Source organism: Glycine soja, chromosome 9 (genome assembly GCF_004193775.1).
Source record: "Glycine soja cultivar W05 chromosome 9, ASM419377v2, whole genome shotgun sequence".
Classification (NCBI taxonomy): domain Eukaryota; kingdom Viridiplantae; phylum Streptophyta; class Magnoliopsida; order Fabales; family Fabaceae; genus Glycine; species Glycine soja.
The window spans coordinates 42,126,360-42,145,461 of NC_041010.1; the positions used below are offsets into that span (position 1 = coordinate 42,126,360).

Below are 19,102 nucleotides of genomic sequence, written 5' to 3' on the forward strand. Positions count from 1 at the left end.
AATTTTAGTGGCTGTATTTATCTAAAATTAACTCTAGACTCAATCAGTTATGCAACATGAAACCTATAACACACTTGGATTTTATTTTTTTCTTTTATTAAAAAAATTGATATACTACCTGTATTGTACGTCGGAGAATGAGTTTCTACCTGCGCGTGAAAAGGCGTGTTGCATCATGTTTAGCTGCACATTGCGATTACTGGTGTGTTGAACTTTAACAAAAAAGGGGCTAACTTCTATTAACTAAGTGACCCCCAAATTATCTGCTAAAAGGCAAAGCGGCATGTGCAAACTCAACAAGAGAAATTGTCAAGATAAAATTGTATTAATCTAGAATCAGTTGTTATTTAACAGTCAACCGATAGTCCAGCCAACTAACCCAACAAAGGGATACCAAATCAGATACTATAACATACTATGTTACAATAACAATATTTTAGTTCTACTATGGGTATCATCTGCAACATAAAAACTACAGGTTTTCTGCCAAAAAAAAAAACTACAGGCTTTCTTCTTCTTGGGTATCGTCTGAACTTTGGAGATGGCTTAAGTTAACTCTAGCCTTTTTTGGTTGCGATGACTCTTCTGTTGCATCAACTTCGTTACCCTTCCTCTTCTCTCTTTCATTGTCGTCTTCATCAACAGCAGCTGCAGCAGGTTCAGAACTCAAATCACCTTCAGATCCCAATGTGGATGTCTTTAGATCAGATTCTTCAGCTTTATCTTTGTCTTTGTTTCCCAATTCTCCATTCTTTGTCGACTTCTCAAAGTCCTCCAAAAAGGAGCGGATTTCTCCATTGGTAGCAAGATCTAGAGGGGTCTTTCCTGCCTTTGTCTTGGCACCAAGGCTTGCCCCTTTCTTGGCCAAGTACTTGACGAGTTCCATATGGGAACCTTGAACAGCATAGTGTAATGAAGTCATGCCTTTGCGGGTGGCGGCTTTGAGAGAGGCCCCAGCTGAAAGTAGCGCGCGAACAACTTCCAAATGCCCCTTCTGTGAAGCAAAGTGTATTGCAGCCATGTCATCCATTGCAGAAGCACCAACATCAGCCTTGTGCTTGGAGAGATAAGTGACTACCTCTGCTTGCCCAGAAAACGCTGCTAAATGTAGACTATGGTCCAAATTTGCTAGTCAAGGAAACCAGGAGGCAAAGCAATGCTAGAAAGAATTCCCAAGAAAAACCTATGGTGCATATTTGTTTTCTATTTTCAAAAACTGTTTTTAGTCTTCAAAACAATTTAAAGAAAACAGACACCCACACCAAGCTCATGTCTAACCGCATATAACACCACTCCAAATGACCTATACCTTTGAGTTATGACCATAAAATAGAAGAGGATGAAAAAAAACATATCCTAACTGTTTTGAAATCAATTTTCAAAACTTAATCGATGTTGTATGAGAAGTTAATTGTTGAATAGCATGAAATTGTTTTAGAATATGATTTGTTAAGCCAAAAAGTGAGAAGTAAATCAAACATACCCCTAGTTACTACTTCACCCACATAAATTTTTGTTCCAATTCAGCCTAGAATACAATCAAAAGAAACATTCAACCGCCCATAGGGATAGGGATAGATGTATGATGGCACCAACACGGGTTCAGATTAAACAAGTAACATCACCCTTTCCATACATGAAAATCTCTGTTCTCAGGAACATGTAAGCCTTATCTAACAGGGGTGATTATGATGCAGTGATTTCATAAAATGGATGGTTCAAACAAGATGGGTAAAATATGCAATGCGTAGAAAAAAGGAACGAATGAAACAGATGCTGCAATGAATCATATCATTATAATAACCTGCAAAACGTAATTTTCAATTCCAGCTACTGTTTTGAGAAAATTAGATGGAGTAACAACTATTTCCCATCGAATAAGAGTACTGTATCAAGAACAACAAGACCGACAAATTGAAATAATCTTATAATTAGGGTTTCTATTGCGTTGAGTTCACATAAAAAAAATTGAATTAATTAATAGAGAAAATGAGGAGGATACGGTGTTCTGGAATGCTTATCTCTGGAATTAACGGCCAAAGGATTTGAAGCCAAAATTGAGTTAACGGCGATGAGATCACCGGACCTTGCCGCCATGTGAAGCTCGTCGGCAGTACTTGGTTTCCGTGGATTACCCATCTGCTTCTTCTTCGCTACCACAGTCCACAAACCAAACCCTAGTGAGTTGTGATGCCAATGCACAACAGAACACTCTTCTGCTCAACTCTCTTTTCTCCCTTATTTTCCTCTTCTTCTTCTTTTTTTATTTAATAATAATAAATATGAAGCTTTTGATTTTTTTTAAAAAAATAGTTTAACTAATTGAATACTGTTTTATTGAAGATTTGTAAATATTTTATGAATTTAATGTTGATTATAGCAACTTTAACTGGGTTGATTAATTCATTTATTAAGCAACATTACTTCTCTTAGGTATTAATTGGTAATGTTTTTGAAACACTAATCGAGTCCATGTCTAATCCTCAAATTTCGTCATTTTTCACTTAAGTCGAGTAAGGAAATATCATGTATGAAGAATGAGTAGAACACAATCATAAAATAATAATAATAATAATAAGAGCATGATTCCACTGCATTAAAATGCTTAGATAAATTTGTAAGAACTATAAATAAATGATATGTTAGGACTCAATAATTACGCCTAACATAATATAATGAAGTAGAGTGTCTACAACAAATAGAAGTTCATGGTTTTTTTAAATATGGTACGGAGAAAGTATCAATTGCACGCATTAGGAATGAAAAGTTATTCAATAACATCAAGAGGTTAATTTTGTTGTGAAATAATATCATGTCAATTCTCCTCAAATTAGTAGAATCACAAGATTTATGAATTTAACATATATTTTTTATACTATAATTTCAAATAATAATCAATGAATTAAATTAATTTAGTGTGTTCAATGACATTTTGAAAGAAAGTGATCCTTAATTATAACCAACCACTAATAATATTTTTTAATTCTCATACGATTTTGCTTCCTTTAATTTCTTAAACAATAACCTTAAAAGAAAAGACACTTATTAAAAAGTCCTTTATTAATAGCAAAAAATAGTTATTGCTTATCAATACCATCAGCATACTTCCATGAACATTCGTTTCGTAATCCATTTCCACACAACCAACGTACCCGCTGTCAATTTCGTGTATCAAGCAATTAATTGTTCCATGAGTGACCAGCTTACAAACTGTCTCATACGTCTGATAAATTCCTCGTACGATTATGCAGACCCAGCTTCAACAGAAAAAGCTACTGAACTTATTATATATGCAGACACAGTTAAACAGGCTAGCGGATTTGCATACCAACATGGCAGAGGATAGATTAATGAACCCCTCCGTGACCTTAGCCAGTCCCAGGACAAAAATAATATTTAGTTCAATTTAATTATTCATTCTGAATCAAAAAACGATAATGAACTTTTTTATTTATATGTAGATCTCCTTTTAAGTGTTGAACTTATCCTTGTTCGAGTTAAGAATAGATTCAATGATTTACTTATGCAGTTGTGCACAATTATAGCTACAATAACTAGATGGGGTGATGGATGTATATGATTTTCCTTAAGTTGAATAATGACACTCTGAAAGTGATTGGAAAATGAAGTTTCCGGGGGGTTTGGGAGAGAAAGGGAGTGGATGAATATGATCACAAGGGCGATTTTATCATAATGGATATATGTAGTTTAGCTTGAAAGGTCCTAATTCTTGCAAACACCAAGGTAGCACAAAAGCAGATTCTACGGAGTATACTTAGAAATTAATTAAGAAGTTGAGCGTAATATATAGGTCCTGTTTAAATTAAACTTCTCAATCAACACATAGAAAAATAAGATAAAAAGTAAAATAATTGAACATCTTATATAAGTTAATTAATTTTCATTATAAAGCAGATACTACGATGATAACCCCTATTGTGTTTATTAATTAATGATTTGTATTCTTAAAAAATTGTTTTTCTTTCTACTATGATCTCATACAAATTATCCAAGTTTTTTCACCACTTACCTAATCTTAGTGATTTCTCAAGTGTTTTTTGGGACTTGTTACAATGACTTAATTTCAATCTATCATTTCTATAACCATGTGTGATTGGGAGGATTGCCCGTTCAAAGCTAGGATGAATAGCTATGGCCACAGGTTGCCTGAAGGCCAATCACCATGACTTTAAGTAACGATATGCAATAATATGATAATTGGTTTGGCAGAGTATTTTGTTGGTGTTTCAATTCGTGATTTCAAACAGTAATGCTAGTTTGTGGTTAGTCAAGTTTATCCTCACGTCTGTGCAAAAAAAAAAAGTTTATCCTCACGTGAATGAGTTTGTTACTTTCCCTTGGCTTGGAGTTGCTGTGACAGATATCCCGTGTCCGACACATCATTCATCGTACGTGTGAAACATCCTATAAACCTCTTTCGGAATCTGAAACATAATCCAAAGTAAACACTTATCAAATGTGAATTTTTTGTAAACTAATGCTTCGATTCACAGAAATATATTGGAATTTGATATTGTCGCGTGATGTCCTCCGACCCTTTTATTTGCAAAGCCTTTTTCATATTTTATTACTTAAATATGGGACGGCCATCTTATTGTGATTTTTAATTTGAATGATGAAGAGTGAAATTGATCTATTTTATTACGATGATTCATTAGCCTTGCGTGAACAAAGCGCGATCATCTATATCAACTCATTTCACTTTGACTTGTTCCCTACTTCTCCTTACTCCCCCTACAATCATGGCTTTGTCGAGCATTTTTGTCACTTGATTTTGTTAGCCCGAGATTGGACCCATTAGTACTTTAATTATTTAATTCTTTCTTTTTTTCTTTTCCCATCTACCCGTTAGGAACTTTGTATTCATACAGATAGACTTTAAAAAAATAAAATTGGAGCGAGGCTTAAAGTTAACAAAACATACAAAAGCAAACGGAAGAAACGGTGCCACCTTGACCCATTTGCATGCGCTCTACGCACCGCGCGTTCTTTAGTCTACATCATTTCATAATTATAAACGGCGTATCTATCATCCTTTTCCGGTTTAATCTGCGTTTCAATGGACATTTGTATAAATTTTTAAAAGTAATTCAAATTTTAAGATGGGATGATAATCTATTCTAGCAATTGCTGTGTTAAACCTATCCTAAAAACTTTACGCTTAGATGTTGCGTAAAGGTGTACTACAAATTTTACATCGATTGATAATATACTAAAATGAAGTTTATAAGCAAGAATAATTCTCACCTTTCAAAATTATCTTTCAAAATTGCGTCAAATATATTCAAATCTAAATTTTTAAAAGAAACTTAATACAAATTTTTTTATGTTATACAAAAACTATTTCAAAATCAATTCCCCTTTAGTCGTTATCAAACATACAAATATTTATTTTTAATTCACGTTAGATGATATTCTCCATCATAATCTAAACATGCTAATAATTAACTTAAAATTATCGTTTTGTTTGGTTTTCTTTTCTTTTCATTCTCTCTCTGGTTTCAGCTTCCAGAAATTTTCTTGGCTCCCCGGCCAGTTGTCCCAACCCCTTTTATTTCCTCCCACCCACCTCACTAATCTCACTACTGATCCCATGCGAGAATCCACAAAGCCAAAACAATGCACAAGCTACATCCCTTTATTTCCAAACATAGCAAAACCACGAACACGTTCGGTTAGTTTCTCTTTTCGCCAAAAACCATGAGATGAGCGATATCATATTCATATGCATGCGGATATGCAAATCACTCCCACGAAACCATTCATCCTAAGGTGTTTCCTCATCTCCCTCTTCCTCTCCCTCCCCTTCCTCTTCCTCTACCTCTTCTACCCACAACAACAACAACAACAACAACATCATATCACAACCAAAGACCTCAGAATCCGACCAGGGTACTCCTCCTACGAATCCTACATTCAACGCCAGCTGAACAAGACCCTTAACCCAAAACTCCGAAAAATATGGACAACCCGCGACTGGGACCGCAAGATCCCCGTCTTCGCGCGCTTCTTCGAAGACCTTAAGGTTAATAAAAAGCTTCTCAAAAACACGTCCAAGGCGCTGTGCATCGGTGCAAGAGTGGGGCAAGAGGTGGAAGCGCTGCGGCAAATTGGAGTCGTTGATTCAGTGGGAATGGACCTTGTTCCGTACCCTCCCCTTGTGATGAAGGGTGACTTTCACAACCAACCGTTCCAAAACGACACGTTCGACTTCGAATTCTCCAACGTTTTCGATCACGCGCTGTACCCGCAAAGGTTTGTGGCGGAGATCGAACGCACGTTAAAACCTGAAGGTGTGTGCGTTTTGCACGTGGCGTTGTCGAGGCGTGCTGATAAATACTCTGCTAACGACCTCTACAGCGTGCAGCCACTTGTGGAGCTATTCAAGCGCTCTGCTTTGGTTCACGTTCGCAGCGTCGATGGTTTTGGATTGGACACCGAGGTTGCGTTTCGGAAGAAGGGAGAACCTCTTCGTCGTCACCGTTTGTGATTGCTTTTCTCACTCTTCTCTTCTCTTTTTTTTCCTTTTCCTTTTCGTTTTTTTTTAGGGTGGCCATTCTATCTTTCTTTTTGGGTACATTTGATTTTTTTTTTCTTTTTTGTTCTTTAAAGAAGTGGAATGGTTGAGTGATGGCGATGGTGATAATCAATGTGTAGTTTTGCCATTTAGCTTATTGCACTGTGCAATTGCTTTGGTGACGCTAGGATGTATAGCACTTCATTATATTAACTATGATGGAGAAGAATTCGTTATCTCAAGCATATATTTAAAAACATTATTTTTACGTAATTTAGCACTAGTCACTAGAACTGGAATAGCTTAAACTATGTGCATGATTGATGATTCGTTTAGCATAATTATTAAGGAGATTTTGTCACTAAATGTTATCAACAGAAATTTAATTACATATACAAAAACAAATTAACAATAATCACATTCTCTGAGAACACCCTCCATTTAATATTTAACTAGCACATCCATCATATAGCTAATAAGGAAATGAGTTACTCCACCAGATTACTTCTGTTTATCGCGACAACTATATAATTTACTATTGTTTCATTTACTAAACCCTTTTTAGTAGCAATTATACATATTTTAAACATTTAATGCATTATAACGGAGTAGTAACTGGACGTCGGAGAGGCTAGGACTTGAGCGGCGCCTGAAGATGGCCGTAATTATTATTTATAGTTACGCAAAAATGTTACCCATAGCAATTTTTTTTTTTTTTTGCTAAATTCCCATAGCAAATGATAAACATAACTAATCTGCTCTGGTAAAGAAAAATCACAAAATGTAATAAACTATAAATAATTGGATGGCACTAAAGCACAAAACAAATAAAATTTTCTTTCAATGAGAACGCTGCTTTGCCATAGCTGCATTTTTTTCATTAACTGTCAAAAATAAGTTTCACTGTTTCGGGATGTTTACCCTTGCAATTGTTTTTTTACTGCAGAGTTTCACTTGGAATGTGACGAATACAATAGATGGACCAAGAAAATAAAGAATAATAATGATCTATAATGATCGAGTTCATCAATTTTATTTGTCACATTCGGTAACTAAGTTAATTTTTTAACATTAGAAAAAGAAAATTGCTACCCTCAACCAACTTTTCTAGAATAAATTTTACAATTTAAGAGAGAAATAAAAAGAAGAAAAAATTTCACATTGAGAGCAAATTTGATTTGTTTGTGTCCTCCAGTTATTTCTAGCGTATTGAATTTTTTAATCATTCATTCAATTTTAGTTGGGGTGCTGGATTTCGGCGCATAGACACCTTCCATTCTTAAAACAACTTGTGATAAATGCTAACCCTATGAATATTTCAATTTTCAACTGAACATACATAAAATCATTCAAGGAAATCGTCATTCGTGGATCAACTCTACGGCTAGATGAATGAACACGGAGCAACAGTGCGTAATCCCACAAACCATGAAAGACGTCAAAAAGCTAATGCTTACCTTCAAGCAATCAGTGAGCAACTGGGCATTGCACCAAGCTACTGATGGCGCTAATTTGATGAAATTCCATAACGGTTTCGAAGAGAGTCAATTGCCTTCGCAAACGACTGCGAAAGCTCAGCAATAGAAGTTTTGCATGCTGAAAATTTTAAAATTAAAAATTACTATCTCACAAATGAATTCCGTAGTAATTAAGGACATCTCAATACAAATATGTTGAACAAAACTGCATCTCAAATTATAATGATGAATCAGAGTAAAAGCATTTTCAGTATTTATCGAACAATGCATACCACGAGATGCGCTGGCTTGTGCTTCTGCCATGAATTCTTCATAAGAAGACTGAAAAATAACCATTACACTCTTATCATGTTTCCAAACTATAATTTAAAGTCACGGTGAAGGAAAGGAAACAATACCTTCGTTGCATCTCTGCTTTCCGTTATTCGTTCAGACACCTTTTTGTATTCCTTCTCTGCTTCATCCATTACCTGCTGGTACGCTTGATTCTGCATCTAAAATTTTGAAAATAGAAACAACTAAGTGGTTATTGATCATTAATCCAAAGATTTACATCGATTAAAACGAATTTGTAACTTCTAACAGGTTTCCTAATGCTGATTTGATAATCAAATAAATAACCGAGGGATTAATCTTCAGATTTGATTTTCTACTTTACTACTAACGCTCTCCCAATTTTCTCCTAAACTAGAGAGAACGTGCTAGCGATTGATATCAAGCATCCCGAAGACAGGTAATAATGTGAATATTCCATAATAAGCTGTTTGGATCGCGAAAAAATCTGAATAAAAACACAGAATTCGAATTCACGTTTGACATATTCTAGTCCTTGAATACTTTTCAGTTGCGCTTCATCTTTTTTTTTTCTGTTTTTGTTTCGTTTTTTTTCTGAGCAACCACATGACAATTAATCAATTGATAATCTCAGTGAATTATTCAAAGCAAATTCTATAAATCGATTTCAGAAATGCGATGTAATGCAGATTGTAAGAGAGCGAGGGCGTAAGCGAGAGAAGAAACCTTGAAGCGTTTGTGGAGACGAGAGTTAGAAGCCTCGAGATCCTTGAGGATCTCGGAGTGAGAGCGATCGATGCGGCGCTTGAGATCGTCGACGCCGGAAGAAGCCAAGTTCCTTAGGTCGGAGATGTTGCTCGGAGCTCTGTGGCCGCAAGGTGGAGAAGTGCTGGTGGCGAGAGCAACTCTCGAACCTCTCTTCGCGCCCTTCGAGGAGGAAGCCGCTCTCTTGAAAATCGCCGGAGAATCCGCCGCCGGTGAAGCCACCGGCGACGGTGTTTTCAGAAGATCCGCCACCGTCAGTTTGGTTTTCTTTCCGGTTTTCTTCATCTCTTTGGTCGGGAATTTCAGATTGAAATGCGAGATTGAGCGGTTATCTTGGCGCGAGTATTTAAATATTTAAGCGAATTTTGAAAATGTTTATTAGTTGTGGTGACTAAAAAAGATGTTAAATAATAAAAAAATTCAAATCGAAATCGGTACACAAATTTTCATATTACAAATTTAAGCCTTTATTATTGAATGTTGTATAATCGCTAGTTCTTATTGTTTTGTAATACGTAATTTAGGAATTTTTATATTAAATGAAATTAATTTTTATTTCTTTATTTAGATATTCAATTAAATTTGTTTTTAATTATTTTAATTTTATTTAGTTTTAAATTTAATATTAAATACAATAAATATTCAAAAATTATTGTTTTAATGATATTTGATTAACTAAATTAATTTTAATATAGTTAAAAATTAAAATATTTAAATTTTTATAATTTTATATTTTAATTCCTATCTTTTATTTTCAATAAGAAAAATACTTGTGTAATGAAATAATTCTTGCCAGTAATAAATATTTTTTGAAGACTTAGTAATAAACATTATAATATACTGATAACATAAATTTTTTTATATTTTTATTCAATCCCAAATTAATATATATATATATATATAATAAATTTTTTGACATTTATGATGTCTATTTTAAAAACCACGCATAGGATAATTTAAAATTAATTGGTAGTGTAAAAAAAAAATTACACTGTGACAATGCATGAAAATTAAAATCAAGCAAAATATTTATCTTTCAAAATCCATTTGTATATTATCATTATTTGTATTTAATATTTTAGTTTATGACATTTTTTACTAGAAATTATTCAAATTAGTATTTCATAATTAGTTTTATCCCTGTCTAATCTGTTACCAACAATAAAGTAATTCCATGAAAATGGTTGTTTTTTATATCTCATTTTTTAAAAGTTTGGGATAGTTTAGTAACTACGAAAAATCAAAAGTTATTCAGTAACTACATTTAAATTGTTGATCCACATTGTCTTTTATGTTGAAACCTGAGATCCGCCCGTCATAAAAACTGCCCCGCTTGTTTAACATGCTATTTTTTTGAGTTGAGTTGAACGTGATTTATACAATCAAACTGAAATTTATCCCAAAATCATTCCTCTCTTGTTTTCCTGTTGAACGTAAACAAAATCCAAATATAAATCAAGTTACATTAAACTTATTTTTAACCAAACTTAAATTTACAAAGTTAAATAAAAATTCGCATTTTCAACTATAAACCTTTGGATTGCGGTTTAAAGCTTGTCAAAGGAAAACACACCTTCAATACACAAAATACATAAAAATGAAACAATATTTTGTCTCATTAAGATAAAAACATTGATCGTAACTTTTATCCAAAGTTTCTAAGGGATCAAATCCAACCTTGTTGTTAGTACCTTCCTTTTGACCCTTGCAGAGAGACCAAGGGGTGGGGTTTCTGCTGCATGATTTGAAATGAATGTCCACGGAGTGAGTGTGACTGGTGCGTGAATTAAAAAAAAAAAAATCTAACAAAATTCTAAAAATATCCTAGGCGAACTTTTAAAAGAAAAATGTTGTTTCTACCCAAAATTTATACAACACTTTTTATAACAAAAAGAAAGTGTGATATAAAATAAATAATATGTTGAAAAGGCGAGAAAAAATAAATTTGTAAAAAGATGTTACAAAGTTTTTAAATGAAAATAATATCTCTTGAATAGATTTCTATAAAGCACGTCTAGCAAACATTCTAAGTTCTAAAAGTCTCGTAGCAAAAATAAGATTCTAACAATAGCATTATGCAAGCCACCAAATGACCAAAGTTACTTGGACTGATGACTTAGCTTCTCAACCAAACACTTATGAAATGCTAACAATTTAAAATTGAAGGAAAATAATCAAATTTTTTTCTTGACAAATGATAACATAATCCACTTAACAAATAATTGTATTTCCCAAGACATTCTAAACACTATCTTCCACGTTTCTAATTGGCATCCCATCTATTGATCAAACTAAAAACATAGACAAACAGTTGAATTACCAAAGGTGTAGGATAAAAAGCTGCCCTTCTATGGTTGTTGGGTTCAGAGAAGTATAAACTTAACAAGCATGCTTGAAGACCTAGAAGAACAAATCATCTCCATATTATTGAAACAGGACAGATTAATGCACCAAAGTGCGAGTGTCCTCCTGATTGCCAAAATCAGGGAGCTCAGAACTATGGGAAAACTTCATCCATCTCTTCTTCTCAACAAATTTGAGACAAGGCTGCATCAGAAGGCCAATTGCCATAGCAATAAGGCTTACAACCATTACTTTAAGGGTGGAGAAAAATAACACCACACCAATCAATATTGTCGGAGGGATACACATGATAATTGCTCCAGCAGTTCCCCCCGGTATCTTGTAAGGTCGGGATGCGTTGGGGTGTTTGATCCGCAACAGAATGAACGCAATGAACTCCAAAATCATTCCAAAGCAGTACAAGAAATTTTCTGCAGCTACAATTTCTTGAAAGCTCAGCCATGACAATAAAATCACGCCGGAGGCTGAGAAGAGTATTCCTATGAGAGGTGTTCCGTAGCGAGACCTCTTGCTGAAGAACTCAGGCAACATTCCCCTCTCAGCCATCCCTAGAAGCTGGAAAGCATCACTGCTCATTTCAGCAACAAACATTCCCATGTTTGACATTGCAGCAGCAGCCTGCAGCCACCATCTCAACCATGCTCCTCCTATAATCAAAGCAATATCCGAGAAGTATCCATCCGTCCACAACTCACGGTTGACAGGAACAGCACCAGTACCAATTAGAAGAGGAAAGAAGTACCCTAGAACTACTAGGATCACAGCATAAAACAAAGCCTTCGGAAGAGTTTTCTTCGGATTTTCCACTTCTCCAGCAAGAGTACTTATGGAATCCCAATAGTTGAGATTCCAAAATAGAGTATTCAGATACAAATTCCAGTTAATATCATTCGGGTTTGTCACTGTCCATCTTGAAGGCTTTAGGTCTGGAATCGCCAAAAATCCCATAACCACAAAAGGAAGGAGTGAGAAAACCCCCAAACAAACAGCAACCCATCCCACAATGGTCATACCCCTATAGTTCAAGTAAGTGAGAACTATAGTCAGACCCCATGTTGCAACAACTCTAGGAAACCCACCACCTAAAGCCGGGATTCCTGACTTCAGATAGTCAAGAAATAAAATGGGGTATAATGCGTTGTCTATCACCCCACTAAGCCATTTCATCCAACCTTGCTGAAACCCCCAAAAGGGACCCAAAGCAGATGAAACCCAAACCACATAACCACTGTTTTCAGGGAACATGGTACCCATCTCAGCAGTGATCAAAGCTTCAGGAACACTCCATATCAAAGGGAAAAGCAAGAATCCAAGGAGGGCTAAAAAAGGACCCGCTGCGTGCACAGTATCCTCCACCCCAAAAGGCCCCCCTGAAACCTCATAGAAGATGAGAAACACAAGAGGAAGAACTGAAACTTTCCTTGAGTGATTTGTCCTGGAGGAAGGAAATTCGCCGATAGTCACATACTCACCACTCCCGGTGAACTCCCCCATCTCAATGGAAGCTTGTTTATTAGCAGCAGCAATTCTCAATTTCTGCACCCAACAAACACGGTTTCAATTCTTTACCCCCAAGAATCACAAAATTAAATGTTGAGCAGTGTTAGCAGCGCACTCTGTCATAAAATCCTTCTAACACACTCGTTACTATTGGTCAAAATTTATTGAAAATTATAAAAATTGTTAGTGAGACTAATTAAATAAGAAGTGAGGCACACAAATTTATGTGATTTTGAATAAATTTCAAACAATAATAGTGTGTTAAAAAAAAAAAGAGTGTCATTGAGGGTTTTGTTAGCATTTTTCTCAGAAATTTATACATGGATCACAAATATAGTTTCGAGATAACACCATCAAATCAAGAACTTTAAAGTCTCAAGCTATCAAAATAAAAGTCAGAAAAAACGCCGAATTCGTCAATTTTAGCAGAAAAAAAAAATCCCTCATCCATTAACAGAATCAACAATCAATTTACACCACACAGTAAAATGAGAAGAGAAAATAATCGATTGAAGAGATGGATCTTTCTAGGTTTACATGAATTTCAAACATTTAAAGTTCAAAAAACATTCACGCGTCATAAGAGGGGTGGAACAGATCTTAGAACACAGATCTCAAATGACAAAAGAGAATTAGCAAGAACAAGCGATACCCTATTCGTGAAAAGGCTTAAATATATGAGACCCGATTAAAAATGAATTTGAGAAATGGTTAATGAACGAACCGTGAAAGATTTGCTATCCCGTCAGGGTGGAGAAGATAACATCTTCCATCGTGGAATCCAGCGTCGAAGGAAAGCTGCCATGCGTGATGCGTATACACTCACAACCCGAAGAAGAAGGAGGAAGAAAAGAAGCTATGAAAGGTTTTTTTGAGGATGAACTACTACGGAAGTTAAGGTAAAGGAATTTTATGGAATGGAAAACTGAGTCATGCCGTCATCGGATTCAACTCAAGGTTTTGAAAGGGAAAAAAAAAGTACTACTAGTTTATTCAATTTTTTACAATTTTGTTGTTTAATCATTCAAATAGTTTTTATTATAGATAATATTTCAGATAAATTGTAGTTTGATTTTATTTTTATCTGTGTGAATTGAAGATTGAAGATTGTATTAGAAATTATAATAATTCACGTATTTTTGTTTAAATTTTGTTTATTTTGAATTAGACTGAGTAGATTTTTTTTAAAACCTAATATATGGAGTAAATAATAAAATATTTATTTTATATAATATAATTGAATCTTTAGTTTGAATGAGAATGTTTTTAAGACTATTATTGTTAAAAGTTATTACTATTATTCAGTGAGAACAGTTTCATAAATTATTTGCTTTTCATTAGTCCTATATAAGCATATACACGTTTACAGCGGATCATCACGTGATTCTGCGAAATAATATAATTTGAATAATTTGGATTCTTGCAAATTTGGAAAGTTGAAGTAAATAATCAAACTTATTTTCAGTATGAATCAATTGATTTCAAAAAGGAAAAGAAAAAGTTTCAAATCTTTCTGGTCAATGTTGTACAGTTTAAATATTAAATATGGCTACGCATGAATCACATGAATTAATATTAATATGATAATAACAGTCCAGGACACATTAATCACCAAAATATACTATTTATTGATAAATTAAATTAAAAAACCATAATATATCCATGGATGATAGATTGGCAGGTTCATTCACAACTCTCGACTCATGAATCAATATATTTTCATCTTAAAAGGCTCAGAATAACAACTTTATCAATATACATTATTAAATATTTAAATTAAAGAAGTCATAATCATCATAGTATATAATATAAGAATATAAAATATATTTAATTTATGATCAACGTTCTATAAATAAAATCTCAGTAAATATAATTGGAAATAAGACAAATTACGGGGCTGTAAGTCCCATTGTTTAGAAGGAAAAAGAGTTTAAGATACTCAATTATAAAAATACAGAACCAAATTAAGTTTTTAAAAGAATCGTTGCATTTCAAGTATAAAAAAACACAACAAAATTATTAGAGAGAGAGAAGGAAACCTCTTGATTATGATTCTTGTTAGTATCAGAAACTTGTGGCGCCTGAGAGGCAAGCTGAGGCTCCTGTGGGGAAGACGAGTCCGCTGCAATCATGACGTTACCTACTTGTTCTACTAATTCTCCCTCGTTTCTCACGTGCTTCTAAAAGAATAGGAGGCAAAACAAAAGAAGAAGAATTCTATAGATGATGAGAGACAGAAATCGCTAGAGGTTGGACTTAAAACAAGATGAATTGCTCCAAGCTATGAAGCACCCACATCGACATGGACACCTGACATGACACGAACATGTGGACATCTATAATGTCCAAAATATAGAATGTAATACGGGTGTTATGTCAGTGTCGGATACTGACACGACGGGTGTTATGTCAGTGTCGGATACTGACACGGACGCGTGTCGGACACCAGACACAATAAGGAACTGAGGTGTTCGTCCTTCATAGTGGACAAGTCTCATGTTCAAGTTCTTTTTGTTTTTTTTAATATGTATTAACCGACAAAGACATATATTAAAAAATTTATAATAACTTATATATTTTTTTGAATTTGACGTTTTTGCCCTCATGCATCCAAATTTGCAGCTTCAGCATGACCTGGCCATAGCTGGCCAACCCTGGGCGTGTACCTGTAAAAGGATTGAAAAGGTAAACTATTTATCCATAACAATATCTCCAATTAATACTCTTCTAAGCATATTTCTTTAAGTTAGTCTAATATAAAATAATCTCCATTTTTTTGGTCGACAAAAAAGAATATATTATTATCAGTATAAAGGATACTCGGATACATACAAGAATAACGAATAAGAACATCACCCAGATTCCCATGGTTGCAAAAATATTTAAATGCACAACATGTAAATAATTGGTAACCACATATACAAAATAATCTCCATTTAGTGCTCTTCTTTATCATTTTAATTTTAAATAAATCCAATCAGTTTTTACTTTAATGACAATTCTATCAACAATTTTTTTAACTTACAAATATTCATTTTCTTTTCAATATTTCATATTCTTTTTTCTACATCTACATACACAAAATGCTAAGCAACCTATAAAAATAATTGCTTGTATATAATTTTTGGGTGTATAATGACCACACAAAAAAAATTAAAACCTCTTATTAAATGTAATCAATTCCATTTTCATTTGTTTTATTCATATTAACAAATCATAACAGATATTTATTGACTATTTTATGTAGATACTAGATAAAATTAAGGAGAATTTTAAATAAAATAAAATTGATGCAGAAAAATCAAATTTAATTAATTTTGACAAATAAAAGGACTAAATTAAATTGGAAAAAATGAAAGATTAAAATTGTACCTAGAGACATAAATAGACTATAAGGATAAAAACTAAAATAAAACGGCTTTTAATGTTAAGTTTTTGACTGAACTTTATAATTTAATTGGGATATTTTGGATAAGAATAATTTTAATTGGATTTTGACATGATTTAACTTAGAACATTTTTTTATAAAAAATAAATATTTAAAAATGTAAATTTCAATTTTAATTTTTCACGTGCGGTGTACTCTCTTTTGTGAGTTCATTCTTATTAATCATTGCATTATTTTTCATATGGCACATCCCAATAGAAAATCACGTTTATCTTGTACCACATAATCATTCATTCATGTTAGATAATATCTAACGTATGATATTTTTTTTTTGAAAGAATCTAGCATATGATAATCAATATTTTTTTTCATATACAACTCAACTCATAATTCAAAAAGAAAACTTTAAAATTTTAAAGAAAATCAAAATAATCAAAATTTAACTTAGATCATACTTCTTTTAAATGCAAATATGTGTCAATACCATTTTTCTTACGTCAATATATGTCAATACCTATTAAGTAAAATAATAAAATGCATAATTAAAAAATAGATAAATTTTAAAAATGTTAAAATTTCCTCAGAGGCAAAAGAAGGGGAAAAAAAACCTTAGATACAATGAAAAGGATGGATTGATAGCAAGATTTTTGAAGAAAGAAGAACAACTTTAAAATTAGTACAAAAGCATGGATTTATCCATAAAATTATTTTGTCTTCAACATTTCACCTTTATCAAACACTGGAAAGCAAAGCCAAAAAAAGTTATAATGGGACATGAAAGGTGTGCTCAAAGGAGAAAAAACGAAGAGAGAAACAAAAATATCTATATAAAAGAATGAATAATAATGGGATAAAAAAATAGAAAAGAAAAAAAAATAAACATCAACTTACCCATTAGTAAACAGAAGAACGATGCGTGCAACAATGCAATCAATCACATATTTCGTAATTACCTTAATTAAATTAAATTAATATAATTATTTTAATCTATTTACTTTAAAACAATCTTGAGACAATCAATCACATATTTCGTAACATGAATTTGGCCCATCAAATAATATATTAGACTTTACTATAGGTTTTTTATCATATAATTTTTATAACATCTTGTTTGAGAATGTAAAAAAAGAATATCATACATTTTTCACAATATCATTTTATATAAGAATACTAAAATGAAAAATACTGATAATATATCATCTTTTCAAATATTAATGAATTAATTTGTAATTTTTTATGATGATATTAATATAAAGTAATTTTTACTAAAAACAATAATAAATATTTAATATAAAGTATTTATCTCCTAACATGATTTTTTCAAACTACTTAATTAAAGAATATAATTCGTTGTCACTTGTGGCAACGGTGATTAATTGATTTGTTGTATAATATTAACTTACTATATTTTTTAAGTTTTTTTTTTTTTGCAACTTATCATAATATAATATTATTATGATAGGTTAAGAATAACACACAAATAATATATATATATATATATTATAATGTATTATTAAATGTTGATATTGATAAATTGATAGACATGAATTGGAAATATTTTCCTTTTTTATGGTAAGTTAAACTTTTAAAGAAAGTAAAACCTATTTAATCCGTGTTTAACAAGTACCCTGATAGATACAGTTATTTTATATAATACTATTGTTACCTTACCTATGTAATACTAGTTTGTTACCTGTACGATCCACGAGTTCATTTAAAAGGGTTAAAGATAATAAATCTTTTTATATAATAAAAATTTAAACTTTAAATTAAATTAAAGAGTTGTATTATCAAATACGACTTTTATTAATCATTGTAAAAAAAATAAAATAAAATTATTTTTAGAGGAAGAAAATAAATATGATAACGATATATATAAATCTATTTTTTTAAAAAAAAAAAAAATTATTTTCTTCCTCTAATATTCAAGAATTTTATTAACTTTGTGCATCCTTCTTAATTTTATCTTTATATATATATATATATATATATATATATATATATATATATATATATTCGTTTTTTATTATTGGCAACTACTTGGGTGTACGTGTGTTTTTCAGAACATGGTAAAGTTGAGTGATTATTCATCGCAGGAGAAAAAGAGGTATGTAAAACAAATTTAAAAATATACGAATTGACAATCCGTATGACTCATATTCGTATGTTTATATAATTTTTAAAAAAAATTAAATTCACATGGCAATGATTAATAATTAAATTTTAAATCTCAAATTTTAGTTTTAATATTTTTATAACTACCAAATTTAATATATTTTTAATTTTGATTTCAATTAATATCTTGAACTAACAATCTTATCATATTTTAAATTTTAGTTTCAATATTTTTTATAACTATCAAATTAAATATATTTTTAAATTTGATTTCTATCATTATCTTAATCTAACAATCTTATCATATTTTAAATTTTCGTTTTCATATTTTTATAACTATCAAATTTAATATATTTTAAAATTTGATTTCAATCATTATCTTAAACTAATAATCTTATTATATTTTAAATTTTGGTTTTAATATTTTAAATCTTGAAACGACACAGGAAAGAGGAAGAAGAAGAACCGTAATGGCGCAGGAAGTGGAGGAAGAAGAAGAACCACAACGAGAAAGAACCACGAACTACCAAGAGAATGAAGGAGATCACGAGGAGAATGAAGGAGACCACAACGTGTGTGAAGGAGAACAAAGGAGCAGAATAAGAATGAAGGAGACCACCATGAGGAGGAAGAAGCGCAACACGAAGGAAGAAGAAGCAC

At 32.2% G+C, this 19,102-nt stretch overlaps 4 protein-coding genes across 5 annotated transcripts; 1 reads left to right on the top strand and 3 right to left on the bottom strand.

Annotated features, from left to right (window-relative positions):
- Positions 1-302: 302 nt before the first annotated feature.
- On the bottom strand, positions 303-2,246 carry LOC114425357 (ankyrin-3-like). The gene is made up of 2 exons (XM_028392251.1): positions 2,003-2,246; positions 303-1,112 (listed from the first exon to the last, which is right to left on the bottom strand). The coding sequence occupies exons 1-2, from the start codon at positions 2,137-2,139 to the stop codon at positions 500-502; spliced, it is 750 nt and encodes a 249-aa protein (XP_028248052.1). The 5' UTR covers positions 2,140-2,246; the 3' UTR covers positions 303-499.
- A 3,219-nt stretch (positions 2,247-5,465) lies between these two features.
- LOC114367367 lies at positions 5,466-6,780 on the top strand. Its single transcript, XM_028324532.1, has one exon. The coding sequence runs from the start codon at positions 5,747-5,749 to the stop codon at positions 6,509-6,511; it is 765 nt and encodes a 254-aa protein (XP_028180333.1). The 5' UTR covers positions 5,466-5,746; the 3' UTR covers positions 6,512-6,780.
- Positions 6,781-7,676: 896 nt separating this feature from the next.
- LOC114425640 lies at positions 7,677-9,395 on the bottom strand. The gene is made up of 4 exons (XM_028392579.1): positions 9,037-9,395; positions 8,415-8,510; positions 8,289-8,337; positions 7,677-8,134 (listed from the first exon to the last, which is right to left on the bottom strand). Exons 1-4 carry the CDS (start codon positions 9,358-9,360, stop codon positions 8,046-8,048), a joined length of 558 nt encoding a protein of 185 aa, XP_028248380.1. The 5' UTR covers positions 9,361-9,395; the 3' UTR covers positions 7,677-8,045.
- A 1,729-nt stretch (positions 9,396-11,124) lies between these two features.
- Positions 11,125-15,127, bottom strand: LOC114424952 (probable polyamine transporter At1g31830). 2 transcript variants are annotated; one of them, XM_028391644.1, is made up of 2 exons: positions 14,979-15,127; positions 11,125-12,975 (listed from the first exon to the last, which is right to left on the bottom strand). In XM_028391644.1, the coding sequence occupies exons 1-2, from the start codon at positions 15,069-15,071 to the stop codon at positions 11,518-11,520; spliced, it is 1,551 nt and encodes a 516-aa protein (XP_028247445.1). In that variant the 5' UTR covers positions 15,072-15,127; the 3' UTR covers positions 11,125-11,517. The 2 variants fall into 2 exon arrangements, with proteins under 2 accessions (XP_028247445.1, XP_028247446.1); XM_028391645.1 differs by lacking the exon at positions 14,979-15,127 and adding an exon at positions 13,664-13,898.
- Between the last annotated feature and the right edge of the window lie 3,975 nt (positions 15,128-19,102).